This window comes from Jaculus jaculus, chromosome 3, assembly GCF_020740685.1.
Source record: "Jaculus jaculus isolate mJacJac1 chromosome 3, mJacJac1.mat.Y.cur, whole genome shotgun sequence".
Classification (NCBI taxonomy): Eukaryota; Metazoa; Chordata; class Mammalia; order Rodentia; family Dipodidae; genus Jaculus; species Jaculus jaculus.
Genome location: NC_059104.1, coordinates 14532031 through 14551721, shown reverse-complemented (window position 1 = coordinate 14551721; position 19691 = coordinate 14532031). Strand labels below are relative to the sequence as shown.

Here is a 19691-nt window from a genome sequence, read left to right as displayed (position 1 = left end):
CTGGTATGCTATAAGCATTATCACAGAAGTAAATAGACAATACCGCAGCACACAGTGCGTTCCCGTGGCTGCTCTTGCTCAGTCTGCGCATGCCACTCACATATGACTATGTCCTCGTTTAAATTAATCTCTCCTCATCAAAACAAAGGAAGGAGTACTTGGAAAGTGAAGGCACTTAGCGGAACGGGGGATTCAAAAGAGGGCAATATAATCAAGCTCCACTATGGTCACGCATTAAAATTCTCAATGAAAACTAAATTATGCTCTTCCATTTCATTTTCCTTCCTTTTTTTTCTTTTGAGGTAGAATCACTCTAGGCCAGGCTCACCTGACATTCACTCTATAGTCCCAGTCTGGCCTGGAACTCACAGCGATCCTCCTACCTCTGCCTCTTGAGTGCTGGGATTTACTTTGTTTTCTTTAGTGGCTAGGGAAGCATAGTTAAATATCCCAAACATGAGTGTAATTTAACTGCCTACCTCTTACATTCCTAAATATATGCTTTTAACAGGTCAGTTACTGGGAGAGGTAATTTTTCTGATCATGCCTGGTGCTCAAGTCAGGTCCAATGGGCCACCACCCTTGCCTGTTGTAGACCTTCTTATTTTTGAGATGAATGCTTTCTATATTTATCTCTCTACTTTGGTTTTAGGAAATTTTCTCTTTTTCCTGTTTTCATCTTCTGTTTGGAAAAAACAAAACGAAACAAACAAACAAAAAACAGGAGTTTTAGAAGCATTTACAATTCCACAGTGTTTCCAAACATTTTATAAAATTTCCCAGTGTTTCAGGCAATGTGTTGAGTGTTGGTATAACAAGAATGAACAAAGCATTGTCCCTTTCCTAATCATGGGAGAAGACAGAGCTTGTGCAATTGGTATAAAGACAGAAGTCGGCTCAAGGTTATCATTGGGGGTCACAGAATGTGCGTAGCAAATTCTCCCTGTCATAACATCAAGATATGTTCACATGCTGGGCGTGGTGGCACACGCTTTTAATCCTAGCACTCGGGAGGCAGAGGTAAGAGGATCGTTGTGAGTTCGAGGCCACCCTGAGACTCCATAGTGAATTCCAGGTTAGCCTGAGCTACAGTGAGACCCTACCTTGAAAAACAAAACAACAACAACAACAAAAATGTGTCCACTTACCTACCATAGCTTTTTTTTTTTTTTTTCAATGTAGGGTCTCACTCTAGCACAGGCTGACCTGGAATTCACTATGGAGTCTCAGGGTGGCCTCGAACTCACGACGATCCTCCTACCTCTGCCTCCCGAGTGCTAGGATTAAAGGTGTGCGCCACCATGCCCAGCCTATAGCTTAATTAAAAGAATGCTTTTACAAACTGGGTGTGGTGGCACATGCCTTTAATCCCGGGGCTCAGGACGCTGAAGTAGTAAGACCTCCATGAGTTCGAGGCCAGCCTGGGCTACAGAGTGAATTCCAAGTCATCTTGGCCTACTGTGAGACCTTGCCTCAAAAAGTACACAGAAAATAGCATTAGAAAAGTCACTACAGCTATCTTTGACCCAAAACCACATAATAGCTACCAAACTTTTTAAATATATTTTTATTATATTTGCTTTAATACTACATCTGACACATCTCTCTTTTTTGGTGCTAAACTGCCTCACTTATCTGTAACTTATTATTCCTTCCAGCTTTTTTGTTGAAGAGATTTTTCTACAGCAAGGTATAAAGAAGGCATTCCAGGGAAAATACTTTAAATCACATTATTTACCCAAAAGACTATAGTGTATTGAAATGTTCCTTTTCAATCAAATTTTATTCAGTCTTACTTAATGCATGTCAGTAACTGCTACCATGAATAATGACTGTAAGCAAAGCCTCTTACTTGCCTGTTTTTATTTTTGTTGCCATGGCTTATTTTTTTCTACTTTTGTGACAGCCTGCATCCCTCCTTCTCAATGCCTTTGAGTTGGTGACTTCTCATGACAAATCTTTTGTGATGCTCACAATATGCTATTCATTAGTTTTGAATAATGCCTTAATTTCAAATATACTCTGGTGCTCCCACTTTCCCTTCTGTATTAATTGCTTATATTTGTTTTTTATGTAATTTTTTATTGACAACTTCCATAATTTATATATAAGTTTTATATATTTTAAAATCTTACTTTGATGGTATTGGAGAGGTGGCTAAGTGGTTACAGGCAGTTGCTTGCAAAGCCTGATGGCCTGGGTTAGATTTCCCAGCACCAATGTGAGGCCAGATGTTCAAAGTGGCCCAAGTACCTGAAGTTCATTTGCAGTGGCAGGAGGGCCTGTTGTGCCCATTCCTCTCTCTGTCTCTCTCCCATTCTCTCTCTCCTTGCACATGAATCAATTAAAATATTTTTTAAAAAAACACTATTAAAAAAAAACTCTTGAGACTTCTGACCTCTGATGTTTTCATGGGTGGGACCCCTAGAAGGCCGTCTGCATGGGGAATTAAAGAATCAGGTGATCCCGGATGTCTCCTTTTCTCACTATTTATTCTGTTTTCTTGTTGCTCTTTTGTCATCTGTGGTCTCTAGGTGCTTCCAGGTTCTTGACACCTTGTTCAAAGAATTGGACAAGGTATATATAAAACGGAAAGCAGCAAGAGACTTCTAAGACTTCACCAAGACCCAGCGATTTTTCTGCCCTCTACCCTGTGAGGACTGGAATTACATCTGAGGGCAGCCGTGCCCAGCTTTTTACAGGGGCTCTGGGGGGTCCAACTTGGTGGTCACCCGGAGAGGCCCTCATTCTTAAGCAACAAGCACTCTTAACCTCAGGGTCATCTCCCCAGCCCAGATTGCTGATTATTATTATTATTTTTGCATAATTTTGTTATGCGGTATCTCCTCCCTCTTACCAGCCATCTGAGAATCCCTAACCCTGGTGGCCTTTTCCTTATTCCAGCTGCCAGAACTGAGTCAGGTGTGGACTTCAGGACTAACCATGGGCGCTGCTACCGGTGGTCTACCCTGATTCATCCTGGCTTCTTGGCACCGATGAAGGGAAGCAGCTGGGTATGCCCACACCACTGCATGGTGCTCAGCTGGGTTAGTAAAGTATGCTAAAACACTCAGAATCCTCATGCTTTTAAGACGCTCCTTTGTTCGCTCCCTTTCCACCTTTTTCTTTTTCTTTCTTTTTCTGTTTTTTCAAGGTAAGGTCTTGTTCTAGCCCAGGCTGATCTAGAATTCACTATGTAGTCTCCGGATGGCCTCAAGCTTCTATCTCTGCCTCCTGAGTGCTGGGATTAAAGGCATGCGTCACCCACGCCCGGTTCCTTCTTGTTCTTTTTATGTGTGTTTGCCTGTGTGCATAACAACAGTGATGTTGTGTGTATATAGTTGCACCATGCCATAGCGTGTGTGTGTGTGTGTGTGTGTGTGTTCAGAGGACAATCTGGGGGGGGTGTTGATCCCCTTCCTTCCACCTTGTTTAAGATAGGGTTTTTCTTGTTGGTTTTGTCACTGGAAAGGCTCCACTAAGGTTTAGGATTCTCCAGACCTCCAGCTCCCATTTTCACAGGCATGTGTGAACGACTTTTGCCTAAGGCTTTATGTGGGTGCTAGGTTTTTAAGTGCTGAACTTTGGTGGGAAGGCTAGCAGAGCAAAAGCCATTAACCACTGAGCTTTCTTCTCATCCCTCCTCCCATTCCCTTCATGATTACTCCTTTCCTTTCAGAAATGTTTTCTCCTTCGTGTGATCTTTTGAGATATTTACTTTTTCAACCAAGAGTTTCCTTTCCTTGGCTCATCTACATACTAAGTGTCTGCCTTCTAATTCTTTCTTTTCAAAAGCACCAGACTGTGTCACATTTTCCTGAGAATATATTTACTTTCCCCTCTTCATAGCTACTGTTTTTTTCTCAGCCATGTGAGGAGCCTCAAGCCAAGAAGATTTCCCCTGCCCCCATTTATAGTTGTCAACAGCATTTCACAGGTGCTAAATGAACCTGACCTGCTCTCCCCTCAAGATGTCCAGGTTAAAGTATGGGAGCAACAGGAGTTGGGGGGTCTTATGACCAAGAAGTCCCAGTCCTATCAAATGTCCATTACTAACTTGTCATATTAAAAATCTGTGCATATTTGCTTCTTGCTGGCCTCAGGAAGTCACAGACACAATATATTTCCCACTACATTCCACTTTTTTTCAGCATCTTTCACAGAGAGAAAAAGAGCTGGGTTTCCATGGCAACAGAAATGTGACAATTGAGGGTATCTGGATATAGGTGAGATAACTACCTTCAGATCCAGTAGGGAGAAGAGAAATGAAGTTTTTCTTTCTTTCCTTTCTTCTCCCAGCAGCACACTTCTGAAGCTAAAAGGACCCTGTGGTGTAAATTTGCCGTGCTTGGGTTGCCCGTGTCACACAGCTTTACCGCTCCTGGGGGAAACTGAATTTCACCTTATCACATTTTTGTTCTGTCTTTTCCACAAACCATGAATGAAGACTTAAACCTGTTGTCTCCTAATTCACTTTTGGAATATGGTTTATGCTTGCGTAGAAATGAACTTGATGAAGGGGATAGACATCAATCTCTCATCCAAATCATCAGAATTCACATCCATACTCATTCTCCCCTCTTTTGTGTGGTACTAGGGATTTAATCCAGGGCTTTATACATGCTACGCTAGCACTCCATCCCTGAGTTACATCCCCAGCCCTTTTATAAAATTTTAGTTTGAGATGAGCTCTCACTAGCTTTCCCAGTCTGGCCTTGAACTCACCATGTAGCCTATGCAGACTTTAAACTTGCAATCCTTTTTTGCTCTAGCAACCCCAGTAGCTGGGATTACAAGATGTATCACCACACCCCACTCAGAGCAAGCAGCTCATCTTTTTGCCGATATTACATATACTGTTACAAATAAAGGATCTACCACCATCCAAGCTAATAGTGAGAAATGATGCCCCCATGCAGTTTTCTTTTTGCTTCTGAGTGGTGGAAAATCTACTTTCATGTCATAAAGAATAAAAACCAGCCTGTCAATATGAGCAGCATAAACAAACTCAACTCCATCGTGGACTGACATCTTTCCACTCACTAAAAGTCAGTGTTGATGAAATGGAGGGAGAATAGCTAGAGAAATTTCAAGCTCTCCTATTTCCTACTATCTAGGTGGAGTGACTAGGGATTCACTCACTGTCTTTGTAACAACTTCTATCAGATGCTCTTCAATCCAGAGCCTCCTACCGTTGGAGGACCCAGGAATAAGGAAGAACTGTTTAATGTTAACATTTGGACCCCTAATCTTAAAGTAAATTTCTTACCTCCCTCCTCCAAACCACTGGCCCTTTATTCTTTGCAAAGTGTGTGGATTTTCAGCCCCACTGTATTGAAAAGTACCAAACAGGTTTGTAATGGTTAATATTGATTGCCGACTTAACAATGTGGATAGTATTAGTGAGGCACTGCTTTGGGTGTTATCTGTGAAGGCTTTTCAAAAGAGCATCGAAGGAGAAGGGAAGTCCAAGCCTGAATGTGAGTGGCACCATTTTATGGGTTGGGGTCCAGAGATGGTTAGGAAAAGGAGAATGGCAGCTGAACTCTGGCATTCCCCTATTTGCTGGTCTGCAGAGATGTGAGCAAGCAGTTTCATGCTTCAGGCAAAAGGAATCTGCCTGCTGTGCCTTTCTTGCCATGATCAACTGTGTCCCATGAATCCTGACTGAAAATAAACCTTCCCTCCCTTAAATTGCCTTTGGTCGGGTGTTGGGTCACAGCAATGGGGAAAGCCACTGTGATCTTTACAAAGAAAGTTTGATACTTTTTGGTTCTACTTAAAAAATATTGCTATTAAAAAATATACAATTTGGGGCTGGGGAGATGGCTCAGTGTTTAAAAATGCTTGCTTGCAAGCCTGCCAAACCTGATTGATTTCCCCTGTACCCATGAAAAGTCAGATGCTCAAAATGGCACATGCACTGGAGTTCGTTTGCAGCAGCAAAAGACCCTGGCGTGTCCATATTCACTCTGCTCAGAAACAAATTAATACATATTTTAAGAAAACTATATGATTTGGATCTTGCAAGAAACAGGTTCCCTTTCCTCAGAAACTGTAGCTGCTACTGTGCCAAAGTAATCACAACTAAACCTAGTCTTACACAAAATATGAAGCTTTATAAAAGCTGGTTGAGCCAGGCGTGGTGGTGCAGGCCTTTAATCCCAGCACTTGGGCGACAGAGGTAGGTGGATTGCTGTGGGTTTGAGGCTACCCTGAGACTACATAGTGAATTCCAGGTTAACCTGGGCTAGAGTGAGACCCTACCTCGAAAAGCAAAAACAACAAAAATGCTGGTTGAACACTTTATTTACCTACAACATCCTCTTGAAACATCCTTGTCAAAGCTGCTAAGATATTTTATTTATTTATTTGAGGGGACACAGGTAAAGAGAGAGAGAGGGAGGGAGGGAGAGCAATGGGCGTGCCAGGGCCTCCAACCACTGCAAACAAACTCCAGGTGCATGTGCCACCTTGTGCATCTGGCTTATATGTGTACTGGGGAATTAAACCTGGGTTCTTAGGCTTCACAGGCAAGTGCCTTAACTGCTAAGCCACCTCTCCAGTCCCACCACTAAAACATGAAGCATCCTCACATGTTCTCTCAATTTGAATTCACTTCTTTAAAAAACTTTTGCTTAATTTATTTATATGGGGGGGGGGAGGGAGAGAAGCAAGAAAGAGACAGAGAGAGGATGTGTGCACCAGGGCCTGAAGCTACTGCAAACAAGTCCAGATGTATACATCCCTTTTGCGTAGCTGGCATTTATGTGAGTACAAAATTATGTGGGACTCAAATTTGGGTCCTTAGGCTTTTCAGACAAATGCCCTAACCACTCAGCAATCTCTCCAGCCCCTGAGTTCACTTCTTTATATTTCTTAGGCTGAGATATGAGATCCTCCTTAGTTTCAATTTCCATAAAACATTGCTGATTCTTCCTTACAGCTTTTCTGCACTGTTAACTTTAGTAGCACAGACTGAACTTTTCATATCTTGATAGCATGTAATTGAGAAGTAATGACTGAGTTCTATATTGCCAGCCCTCCATATTGATGTCAGCCATGCATCCACAGATTCAGTCCACCACAGATTAAAAAATATATATATCTGGGCAGGGAAGCATGTAGATTTTAAAAATTGTAATTCATTATTCCTTTAGACAATGCCATGTAATAACTATTGACCTAACATTTACAATATATTAGATATTATAAGGAACCTAGAGATGAGTGATAACATACAAGAGGATGTGCCCATTATAAGAAAATATGCCATTTCACGTAAGGGATTTGAGCATCTGCAGATTTTGTTATGTGGGATGTGTACACTGAGACAATCCTCCACGCATATGGAGAGATAATTATGGTTGAAGAAGCTAAGGGTGGAGAAGGAGGGGAAAACTGAAATTTACACTCTAAATTTCACAGGACACTTGCCCTAAACCATTTAAACGAAAATTATACTATCGCAAAGCAATGCAAGCACAAAGAATCTATGCTGTTAAGAAGCTAAGGGTATCAGGTGACTACTATATCACAGTGCATCTTTCTAGTTTGACAAGTGACAGAAAAGATGGCATAGGAAGCCTGGATTTTCAGAGGGGTCCAGACCAAAATGCTGTCTACAATGACGTTGTGGGAAAGTGTAATGGAGAAGTATACCAAGCTCTGACAATAAGGCCACAGAAACATAGCATTTTTAATTCACGTGACGTAGCCATCGCCAGGATCCGCCAACTCAAGGACATACTTTAAAAAAATGAAGACAGTGAAAAGTTATTACCAAAAAAAAAAAAAAAAAAATCCCAGGGGTAACTTCCCTTATATTTGGTGCTATGGGTGAAGACGTGTGCAACTAAAATCCAATTACTAAGCTTAAAAAGTGAGGAAGACAGAATGTTTTAGGAGGCACCCCAGAGGTCCAAAGCAACTGCAGCACGACGCTTCCTTCAAACCGGAACGTTTCTCACCCTCAAGACAAAAGTCCCTGCTTTCTCCATTCAGCCCACGATCCAGCCCACATCCCTCGCCACCACTTCCATGCCCATCTTTCAGGCTCAGTGCCACGGAGACGATGGTAAAGCAGAATTCATCACTCTCGCCTGCCAAGGCATCCTGTCCGCTGCCAGAGCCGGGTACAGGGACTGGCTTGCAGCTGCTGCCCCTCCCAGTCCCCTAGCAGCCGGCCTTGTCTCCATACCTCCGACCCCTGGAGGCAAGGGCAGCGCGAGTTCTGATTGGTTCACACCGGGCTGTCGTCATCATCAGCTCGCTTGCGATTGGCTAGCAGAGCGTGCCCAAGAGCACACGCCCAGCCCGGGAGGTGGGTTGACCCAGCCTACGACTACAATTGATCCCGATTGGTTGAAGGAAGGGTTGAGCAACGTGACCTGATTGGCTAGAACGAAGGCAAGCTTTGACTAGCGGTCCCCAGGCGGGCTGTTGCTAAGAGATGTCCCGCGGTCTTCAGCCTCGCTCCGCAATCCAGGTTTTCCGCGAACCCCGGGCAGTCAATCAGGGCGTGGGAAGAGCTGGGATTTCAATGGAACATCGGCGGGGCGGGGATAGTGACGTCATCCGGCGTCGACGCTGCTTGCGTGCTGTCTAGGAGACACCACTCTCCCCTTCGCGGTTTCCCCCTCCCTCAGTGTCCTGACGCTGGAAACCCAGCCTGTTTGGTTACGTAACCTCCGACCCAGCCCTCCATGAGCTCGTCTCCTTAAAGGCAAAGTCAAGGCGCCGCCCCCCCCCTTCCCCAGAGCTGGCAGAGTGGGTGTTCTGGGGGACTGCAACGCCCTGGCATCTCCTCCTCCCGGCCTCAGGTTTGCCACGGCCTCTGCTAAATTAGCGTGGGAGTCTGCCGCCGATCACGCCTCGCGCAGGAAGCGCGCACGCGCAGGGCGCAGGCGCGTAGGGTTCGGCGTTGCGTGGCGGACGGGGCGCTGCGTCTTTCGGGAGCGCGCGCGGCCCGTCGCTAAGCGACAGGAAGCGGAGGCGGGGCCGCGAGGAGGCCACGCCCCCGGACGGAGGCCACGCCCCTCACCCGGCAGCTCTGCGGCTGGGTGTCGGGCGCGCGCTCGGGCGCCCGAGGGGAAAGCGGCGGCGGCGGCGGCGGCGGAGGGCGGGAGCTGGGCGTGGAGGCGCGAGGGGCGGGAGCCGGGCTGGGCGGGGCGGTAGGCACTGCGGGCTGGAGGTGGGGCGGCTCTGACTCCGGCTCTCCCCATAGTCCCTGCCGGCGCCCGCGGGTCCGCATCGCCGTGCGGCTCGGCTCATGTCCGTGCACCGGGCCGCTGGTCCGTCCGCTGCCGCCCCGTCGCCGCCGCCCCCGCCGTTACCGCCGGCGCCCGGGAAGCTGCCTCGGCCGTGAGGTGCGGGCGGCCTCGGAGAGGCGGCGGGGCCGCGGGGCAGGCGGGCGGGTCGGGACGCGGCGGGGCGGGCGGGCGGGCGGGCGGAGGTCTATGTCGCGGACGGCGGAGGCCGTGGAGGGACGATGCGCGAGTACAAAGTGGTGGTGCTGGGCTCGGGCGGGGTAGGTAAATCCGCCCTGACCGTGCAGTTCGTGACCGGTACCTTCATCGAGAAATACGACCCCACGATCGAGGACTTCTACCGCAAGGAGATCGAGGTGGACTCGTCGCCGTCGGTGCTGGAGATCCTGGACACGGCGGGCACCGAGCAGTTCGCGTCCATGCGGGACCTGTACATCAAGAACGGCCAGGGCTTCATCCTCGTCTACAGCCTGGTCAACCAGCAGAGCTTCCAGGACATCAAGCCCATGCGGGATCAGATCATCCGAGTCAAGCGGTGAGCCAGCCGGGCGCGGGGTGCGAGGGGGCTTCGGGGGGGAGGGGGTCTCGGCGTCCCGGGCCCGGGAACTCCTGGCGCGGCGCGGGCTGGGATAGGAGCGAGGCCATGGGGAGAGGGAGCTCAGGCTTTTTACCTCCTCCTCCTGTTCCTGCATCACAAATCGGACTGCTTTGTTTCACAACTCAAATTTGGCATCCCATTAACTCCCAGCACATCTCTTTGTCTCTAGGACATTAGCCAGCCCTCACACCGGACCCCCAAAGAAAGAAACTTTGAATAAAACTTTGCAGGGGTTGGAAAAGGAGTGGGGTAAGGTGTGCGTCCTGGAGAGAAGGGAAAGCTGCGTTAGGGGAGGAAGGTTGCCCGCATGGCATGCACGATGCCTTTACCTGTGCGAGGGCTGACAGGAAAAATTGCATGCACGGACCCTGTAAAGTTCGAATGGGAAAGAGACCTTTCTCGTCGCGGGAAAGATTTAATGCTGCTAAGGCGCTGGACAAAAAAAAAAAAAGTAATTTTAGTGCAAAACTTTAAAGACAGGTTGTCACATAACTTAAAGACGTCGTTAACAGCTCAGTGAGTTTGCGAGAATGTTGGCACATAGGAACACAAATATGCCGTTCACTTGAAAAAAAAAAGGTTTCACTCTTATTAGTCTATCCACTTTCCCTGGTAAAACAGTGGGGAGGGAGGTTTGCTGGAAATAAAAGTTTCTTTAAAGGTGTGGCTCAAGTATTGGTTAATTTAAAGTTAAGGAAAATAAGCTTTTTTTTTTTTTTCCTGATCCAAACCTCAGGGTATGTATTTTGGATATGGTTGACGATGTCAATGCTTTAAATGTTTGGTTATTTGGATAAAATACATTTTTCTCCTTAACTTTGAATATGAGTAACATATCAGAGTTTTGGCAAAATTTTTCTAGTTTTTCTTAAACATACCTTATATGATCCTTAATACAGCTGCTAATTTTCCAGGTTTATTCTTACCATGGCCCTCAATTTGAAGACATTTACTACAAGTTGGAAGTGTAGTGTAGATGCGGTCTCATTTCAGAGCCAGGACCAAGTCAGCTGTCTTCAGGAGATGCTCAGACATTCATTACAAGACTCTTAACCCTTCATATGAGACCAGAGGGAATGCCCTTTCCTCATAGCCCCTTGCCAGTTAATTAAGTGTGCATATTGATATCTTAAAGGAAGCTTGGTATGTTTTTTCTTGCATTAGATTCCAAATTAGAGTACAGTGTCGTTATGGTCTCTTCTTGGTTCTGAAATCTGTGAATCTGGTAACCTTTTACTTTTCCTCTCATTTTCTTAAAGTTCTTTCATAGTTAAGAGATGAACAGTTTTGATGTTAAACTTTGTTTATGTCACTTGAGTGGCTACGTTTAAGTGACTCAGATCCTTAATTATTCACCTCCCCCTGCAACAGTCAATTAAAAGTAAGTCACAGACTAAAGTGGTCTCCTAACATTTGTGAGTTTCAAGTCTAATACATCAAATAATAGCCTATATAAATGCTCTATCTGTTCTTGCCTCACGTTTCAGTGCATATGTGTAAAGTATGCACACATCAGTGTAGGGCTGGTTTTTTAAAATATTTATTTGCAAGGAAAGAGAGAGAATGAATGAATATGATATTATGGGTCGGCCAAAGCCTCTAACCACTGCACATGAACTCCAGATGTAGACACCACTTTCTGCATCGGGCTTTATGTGAGTACTGGGGAATCAAACCTAGGTCATCAGGCTTTGCAGGCAAGCATCTTAATCACAGAGCCATTTCTCTAGCCAAGGGCTGGCTTCTTGACACAAGCCTAGGGAAAAGACTTGGTAGAGTGGTCCACATCATCTTGTGGTTCCTGGAGATTTAGTGCAGACTCCATTTCTTGGTTTTAATAATGAGCTAGTCTTGCTGGAGCAATCTGTTTACAGTATGACCCAGGAAAAGAAAGTACATTAAAATTCCACTAACCACCTCACTGCTTTCAGTTCTTGGGGAATAAAGAAAACTGATGAGCAGAATAAGAGCTCACAACTGTTCACTAGAATGAGTCACCTGAGAGCTCACAGGCTCTTCACTAGAAGTAAGTCACCCTGAGAGCTCACAAGCACTAGAAGATAACCTATGAATCAGAACCACATGGGCGCACACTTCTGTCTTGCTTTTTATTCCTTGCCTTAACTCCATCATTATCGGAGAAGAACAACTGTTGATGACGATTTATAATACTGTGCATTAACCTGAAGCAGGGAGCCACTTTAGATGAAGCACGATTTTCAAATAAATGGGTTTTCCACGTGTTTGAAGACCCATTTTCTTTTCTTTTTTACTGCAAGGTTTTTTTGTTTTTCAAATATTTTGTTTTCATTTATTTATTTATTTGACAGAGAAAGAGGGACAGAGAGAGAAAGAGAATGAATGGGTGTGCCAGGGCCTCCAGCCACTGCATAGGATCTCTAGACACGTGCACCCCCCTTGTGCATCTGGCTAACATGGGTCCTGGGGATCGAACCTGGGTCCTTTGGCTTTGCAAGCAAATGCCTTAACTGCTAAGCCATCCCTCCAGCCCTCTTTTTTTTTTTTTTTGAGGCAGGGTTTTAGTCGAGCCCAGGCTGGCACTGAACTCATGGCGCTCTTCTTACCTCAGCCTCCTAAGTGCTGGGATTAAGGGTGTGCACCACCAGACCCAGCTACGGACTGATTTTTGCACTAAGAAGCTGCTGCAGGAGATAACCAGTATTCTTTTCTCCCATTTGCCCATTGCTTGCCAGCTCATTGCTTTATACACTGTGTACAGCAGTTGCTTGGGAATAGCTAATGTCACCATAGCACAGATGACATTGAACTGCAGATGGATTTGGTACCTTAGCCAAGCCTGGTCATTGATGGAGAGAGTATTTAAACTAAGCTGTGTTTGAATCGGTGTAGCCTCCTCTCCACTTGGTAGCTGCTGGCCCATTTAACCTCCCACCTTCAGTTTAGGGTAGCACTGTTGGATAGAAATAGAGTGTGAACCATATGAGTAGTTGAAAAATTGCTGGCACCTGCTTTAAAACATCAACAACAGTTACAATTTAATGCATTGTGTTTAACTTATTGTAGCCAATTTTTTTTTGTCATTTCAACATGTTATCAATATTAAAAAATTATTAGAGATATTTAGCTTTTTACAGTATGTCTCTGAATTCTGGCATGACTAGCTACTCTTCAAGTGTTTGATTGTCCTAGGCCACCATGTTGGGCAGCACAGCTCTGGTTGTATGTGACAAGGACGGGCGTAATCAGGATGGTGTGGCCGTAGATATCTGGTTGTATATGATTTGAGGAATGCTTACCTATTTCAAATGGCATGTACTCCAGGAGGCATTAGAATGAAGTGGAACATATGCATCAAAGGTGCCCAACAGAGTACCTGATACAGAGATTGCTTTGAAACAGTTATAGCTGTCATTCTTTCACTCTTCTTGTCTCAACCAAACGGACCAACTGAAAACGGCCATACATAAATTCACACCCATTTTGTTTTTTAGTGCCAAGCATTGAGCTCAAGGTGGTGTGCTTGCCGGGAAAGTGTATTCCACTGGGCTACATCCCCAAACCCACACATCCTCCCTCCCTCCCGTTCTCGTCCAATTTGAGTTGGGGTGAGGCACACAGAGAAGAGTGGCTGGGTACAGACATGTCTTCATGGTACTAAAACTGGAATTTTTCAGGTTTCATAACTGCTTCCCTCTCTCTTACTCATTCCAGAGTTAGCTGTGAGCCTGACTTGAGGTGTCTGGGAGTGCACTGTATTGTTCCAGGCTGAGTTTTTCTTAGCATACAGCCCAGAAACCTTCAGCGTGACTTTCAAAGCTTGGCGCGCTCTCGCCATCCTTGCCCGTGGAGATCCCTGTCCACTCTAGCTACTGCTGTTTATTCTTTCAGCCCCACTTAGAAGAGTTCGGTGTGCTCACGGGAAGCCCTGTGTCCCTCCCTTCTGTATGGGAGGAGCGCCTCTCGGGTCTTGTCGCGAGGACTCGCCTCACACCTGCTCCTCCCTGCACCGCTCACGGTGTGGACACGAGCGCTCCCTGTCTCTCTTGTTCCTGCAGCGTTCAGTGCTCAACGTTGCTGTGGTGCTTTGCGTGCAGCCGGGTTCTCACTGAACTCCAAGCCAGTGTGCTCAGTGCGGCTCGTGGTGATAGGAAACAATAAAGCCATGCTGACGTGGGCACATTCAGAAAGCAAAGCATGTGTACTGCTCTTTGGTCTCAGTTTCCTTGACCACTTTTTTTTTTTTTAAATCATTTATTTATTTGAAAGAGAGCTGGGGAGGCAGATAGAATCCAGACACATGTGCCACCATGTGCATCTGGCTTACATGGTACTGGGGAATTGAACCTGGGTCCTTAGGCTCTGCGAGCAAGTGCCTAGATGGACTGAACTAGAAACTTATGTAGAAATGTGACAAGAGGTGATATGAAACATTTTTTCAACTACTTATTTGCACATGCGTTTGTGTGTGCGTGTGTGTCTGTGTGCATGTGCACACATATGTGCATGTGCACGCACTTGCTCTTTGTTAGGGAGGGCATGGCCTTCTGCTACTGCCATTAAACACCAAGAAAGTGAATCTTGGATGTCAGGCTTTGCAAACAAGCACCTTTAACTGCTGAGCCATCTTCCCAGTCCCTAGAAAAATTTCAAGCTTAATGGCAGAAGGTTAAAGACACTGGAGTTGATCCTGTAGTCAAAGACCATAATAGAAATGGTAACAGGTGAAATGATAGATGGTAATGGTTCAGTTTTATAACAGGAGGAATAGGCATTATAATTTAGTATCTATATGAAGTACAATGTAAGGAATGAGTTACAAACAGTGGAAGAGGCGAAGGTCAAAAGTAAGCCTGGCATTTTGAATGTGAGCAAGGGGATTATGCTGGGCTAGATGGGAGAGGTCATGTCAGTCTAGGAGATGTGCCTAATAAGTGATTAGAATATGCTAATGAAGCCTCAAAGTCAGGTTATGTATGAGTGTAAAGACTTGGGATCACCTGCATGGTTTAGATTGACAGTGGAAGAGTCGCTGTGGAGAGATTAGAAATGGTGGGGAATAGATTTGGAATGAACGGGGAGCTTCGTGGGAAGCAATGGAGACTGTTCATCGCACTAGGCTAGAAGCCATGACATGTTCTAAGACTGGGAGCGAGGTAAGTTATTGCTTTTAAAAATGATTTTAAACATTTTCATATCCTTTAAATAATCCAGCTAATTGTTTGCCACTCTCCTCACAGTAAGTAGCAATAAAAATGTCCTCTAAAACAAAAGCATGTTGCCAACTGCTACATATTGATCTTTGGCCCTTGACCAATTGGTGCCCTGGAACTGAAACCAGACAGTATATCAAATGATGTGTGTGCCACGAGACTGTGGAGCTCTGCTCCCGTTCCTTCTTTCACAAACACCTCCTCCACGATCCAAAATTCAGTCCAAACCTGAGCTTCCAAAGTACAGGGCCTAATAGCTGTGAGTCATGGTTTTAAAATTAATAACTGTGTGTCATGAAAAATTGATGACTAAATCCTGACAGTCAAACATAAAATGAAGAATTGAGTATAGATAAAAAATGGATCCAGAGCCTGGCATGGTGGCGCACGTCTTTAATCCCAGCACTCGAGAGTCAGAGGTCTGAGGATTACCAAGAGTTCGAGGCCACCCTGAGACTACATAGTGAATTCCAGGTCAGCCTGAGCTAGAGTGAGACCCTACCTCAATAAACAAAAAAACAAACAAACAAAAAAATGGATCCAGGGCTGGAGAGATGGCTTAGTGGTTAAGCACTTGCCTTGAAGCCTAAGGACCCTGGTTGGAGGCTCAATTCCCCAGGACCCATGTTAGCCAGATGCACAAGGTGGGGCATGCATCTGGAATTTGTTAAAAAGAAAGAAAGAAAAGGATCCATTTGAGTAAAATACTAAGCATTATGGTCATAAAATAGAGTATCAGCCTGAAGACATTAACAATGTAAAATAATGAAACTAACAGGAAAGGGGAAGTCTTGTAAGTGATATTCCTCTTTCATTAGAGTGATTGAAAAACAGAATTTGTTTTTGAAAAGATTCTGAGAATTCTTTTTTTTTTTTTTTGAGGCAAGCCCAACAGACTGCCCCCCCCCTTTTTTTTATGAGAAAGAGAGAGAGAAAAAAAAAGGGAATTGGCATGTCAGGGCCTGTAGCCACTGTAGACGAACTCCAGATATATGTGCAAACTTGTGCGCACGTGCGTCTGGCTTACATGGCATCTGGGGAGTCAAACATGGATCTTTAGGCTTTGCAGGCAAGTGCCTTAACTACTAAGCCATCTCTCCAGCCCCTGAGAACTTTTAAAAACCAGATCCATTCAGCTATGATTGGTGTACACAAAGCTGTACATACATACTTGAGGTATACAACTTAAATGTTTGGTGATAAGCATGCAACAGGAAAATCTCACACCCAACCAGTGGTGTAAACCTGTCTGTCGCCCCTTTGCATTCAGTATCCATTCATTCATTTTTATTTGTGATACTAATACTTAGGATATAGTCTCAGCACATTCGCAAGCATCTAAGTGTTGATTAGAGACACCATGCTGTACTCTAGGACTTTACTCATTGCATAAGTAAAACTTTGTACAATGAATCATTTATGCTCCAAAGTGTTCTTTTTTCTTTAGAAAGGGAAGCTTATTTTTGCTGCATTGTAAAAATATCACATTCCAGTACAGCACTTTTCTCTTTGTGGTCCTGAGATTGGACTTGTTTGTTTGTTTCTCAAGGTAGGGTCTTGCTCTAGCCCAGACTGAGCTGGAACACAGTTTGTAGTTTCGGGCTGGCCTCAAACTCACAGCAATCCTCCTACCTCTGCCTCCCAAGTGCTGGGATTAAAGGCCAGTGCCACCACTCCAGAGGGGATTGGAGTTTTTTCTTTTTTTTGAGGTAGGGTCTCACTCTGGTCCTGGCTGACCTGGAATTAACTCTGTAGTCTCAGGGTGGCCTTGAATTCACGGCGATCCTCTTACCTCTGCCTCCCAAGTGCTGGGATTAAAGGCGTGCGCCACCATGCCCGGCCGGATTGGAGTTTTTTAAAGTTCACTTTGTAGAGTAGGTGATGATCTCCCTTCAGCCAGCTCTCTCTGGCTAATGCAGTGAGGGGAAGGGATGAAGTTTATTAGTGAACCCTAAAGGATCAGCAGCTTGTAACCTTCAAGCCTTGCTTACTAAGATTTGATGCACCAGAGGAATTGTTATATTTCAAGTGGTACAAAACAAAAGCAATTTGAATATCTAGCCATCCATTCCACTACACTTGATCCTGTGGCAGAAAGAACACACGGACAGTCAGAAAGGTGAATGACTGTTAGCTGAATGGGAAATACTCAGGCCACCAGCAAGTGGGTGATAATAATTTCACAGCCATCTTCCAGGGAAAGTCAGGTAATTAATAAACATTGTGGAAAAGGTAGATGATTTAATGGCTGTGGAAACTTGTAGGATTTTACATATGGGTTATTGAAGTAAGTTAAAGTACATGTGTGTATGTATAGCTAAGCAAAGATTATTATTAACAAACTCATACACTTTGTTAGAGAACCTCCTTAGGAATTTTTTTATTTTTGTTTTTTTTGAGGTAGGGTCCCACTGTAGCCCAGGCTGACCTGGAAATCACTATGTAGTCTCAGGTGGCCTTGAACTCTCAGTGATCTTCCTACCTCTGCCTCCCTGTTGCTGAGATTAAAGGCATACACTACCATACCTGATGAATTTTTTGAAATTATTATATACAGCTTTTGTTTTATTATTTTTATTTTATTATAGGCTATATGGTTTTGCTCTAGGGATTTCTTTGATTCTGTTTTGAATTTTTCTTGTTACCCATTTCTTTCCATTGTTACTATTTTCTTAAAGTCTTACATTTTTCAGGCTCATAAAAATAAAATAAATATAAAAAGAAGTTGTACATACTTTTACATCTGCTGAGAAATTATTGGAGTTTGAATATAAGTAGGACTTACAAACAAGACTCAAAACTTAGAGGCTGCATAATTGCACAGTTCAATATGTAAACAGTATTTCTGTTGGAAGTCTATTATACAAGATTAATAATATGTAGAACTATGCCATATTAAAATGTACAACTAAATCATAAAAATGTTAGTAAAATTTAAAGAAATCCAATATATCTGAAAAATAGCATTTTCAAGTTGCTAAGATTTTATGAATGTATATGCTGAATACTAAATAGACTTAGGTTGGTACTCCTAAAAGATGAGAATCTCTGAACATAGCAAGCCTATGACTCCAGCTATATCACCTTTTCCCCACTGATATGACAGCTGTAATAGAAAACAAACTTAACTTTTAATAAATTTCTGTTTAAACTGCAGGTCATTGATGTGAAATGAAGTGCTTTGAAGTGAGGTAGAACAAGGTTATTGGGTAATTGAATCAATTATCAGTGGCATATTGTATTAAAGTCATGGTTTAGGGAGTCCAGAGTCCAGTAGGAAATCCACTTTGGAAGTCTTTGGAAGTCTGATGCATCTAAATGTTGGAAATGTGCTTTTGAGCCCATCTTGCTAAGAAGTCTACCTGAATAAGTTCTTTAAAGTAGATTGCACCTGGTTAAGTAAGCAGACCTAAATTACACATTCTTGTTCATGGTGAAATGCCATCCAGGCTCAACTGGATAGGTAGGTTTTATTCCTATTTTTTATTTTTGCCTTTACTAATGTGAGACTTAAAGACACATCAAGATTATGTGCTGGCGCGTGTGCGTGCTATGTCTAGTACGTGTAGTGTGTGCCATGCTCCTGCATGTGGAGGCAGAGGAAAATGGAGGGTGGCCTTCTCAGTCACTCTTCCGAGGTGTTTCCTTGACACCGAGTCTCTCACCGAACCTGGAGCTGCCATTTTAATTCTTTTCTTCTCCTTCTCTTTTTCCTCCTCCTCCTTTTTTTTTTTTTTTTTTTTTTTTAAGTCAGACTGGCTGACCAGTGAGCCCCAGCAGTTCTCCAGTCTCTGCCCAGTACAGGACTGGGGTTGCAGGCATACATAGGCATGCCTAGCTTCTGTGTGGTCCTCACACTCGCCTGACAAGCCTTCTTACTTGCTGAACAGCTTCCCCGGTCTTAAAATGATATTTTAAAGAGAAATGTGGTGACTTTTAACTCTTGTTTAATTACCTGTAAAACACCAAAATAGTGAAAAATGCTGTCTACCATTGGTTCATTAATTGGTGACCTTCACATTTTCCTAACCAGGGCTCACATATGTTTTATTTTATGATTTAGTGTATACACGTGCTTAGGTACAAACTATAGAGAAGGCAGTGTTTCATAAAACAGGAACCTTGCTGTGTTGCTTGCAGTACACATGCTACTCTTTTCTACTTCATTCCTTATGCTTAGGTGTCCTCCATCGCCCACCAAAATGATCTCATCACGTATAACTTAGAGACTGTTGTTTTGGCTTATCTGATTTCAAGAACACTAAGTAGAACTGTCTGTTTAGTGCTTTGAAATGATTCTTGTCATTTCTCCTACTTTTCAACTTTCCTACAGTTGTAGGTGAGAATATGAAAATCAGGTACTTCCCAGCCCAAGTCAATAAATGGTACCTTTCTTACACAGCAGGATAGCATTTAGTCATACAATGTTGTTCATTCTAGTGAGGAAGGAAGCTGCCTTGTTGGAAACTTAGCATAGAGCAAGGAATGTTGAACAAGTTGAGCCTCCCTAATTTAAAAAAGTGAAATCTGAAGTACTCCCAAACCCAAAATCTTGACCACCAACATTATGGCAACAAGTGGAAAATTCCACACCTGGCCAGATGCAGTAAAAACATTGCATACATTTCATAT

The 19691-nt window shown here is 44.1% G+C and overlaps 1 protein-coding gene across 1 annotated transcript in view; it reads left to right on the top strand.

Annotated features, from left to right (window-relative positions):
- Nucleotides 1-9454: 9454 nt before the first annotated feature.
- Nucleotides 9455-19691, top strand: part of Rap2a (RAP2A, member of RAS oncogene family) — a 37572-nt gene continuing 27335 nt past the window's right edge. Inside the window, exon 1 of the mRNA XM_004651062.2 lies at nucleotides 9455-9804. Coding sequence (XP_004651119.1) covers nucleotides 9491-9804 — 314 coding nt within the window. The 5' untranslated portion in view covers nucleotides 9455-9490. The remainder of the gene's footprint in view (nucleotides 9805-19691) is intronic.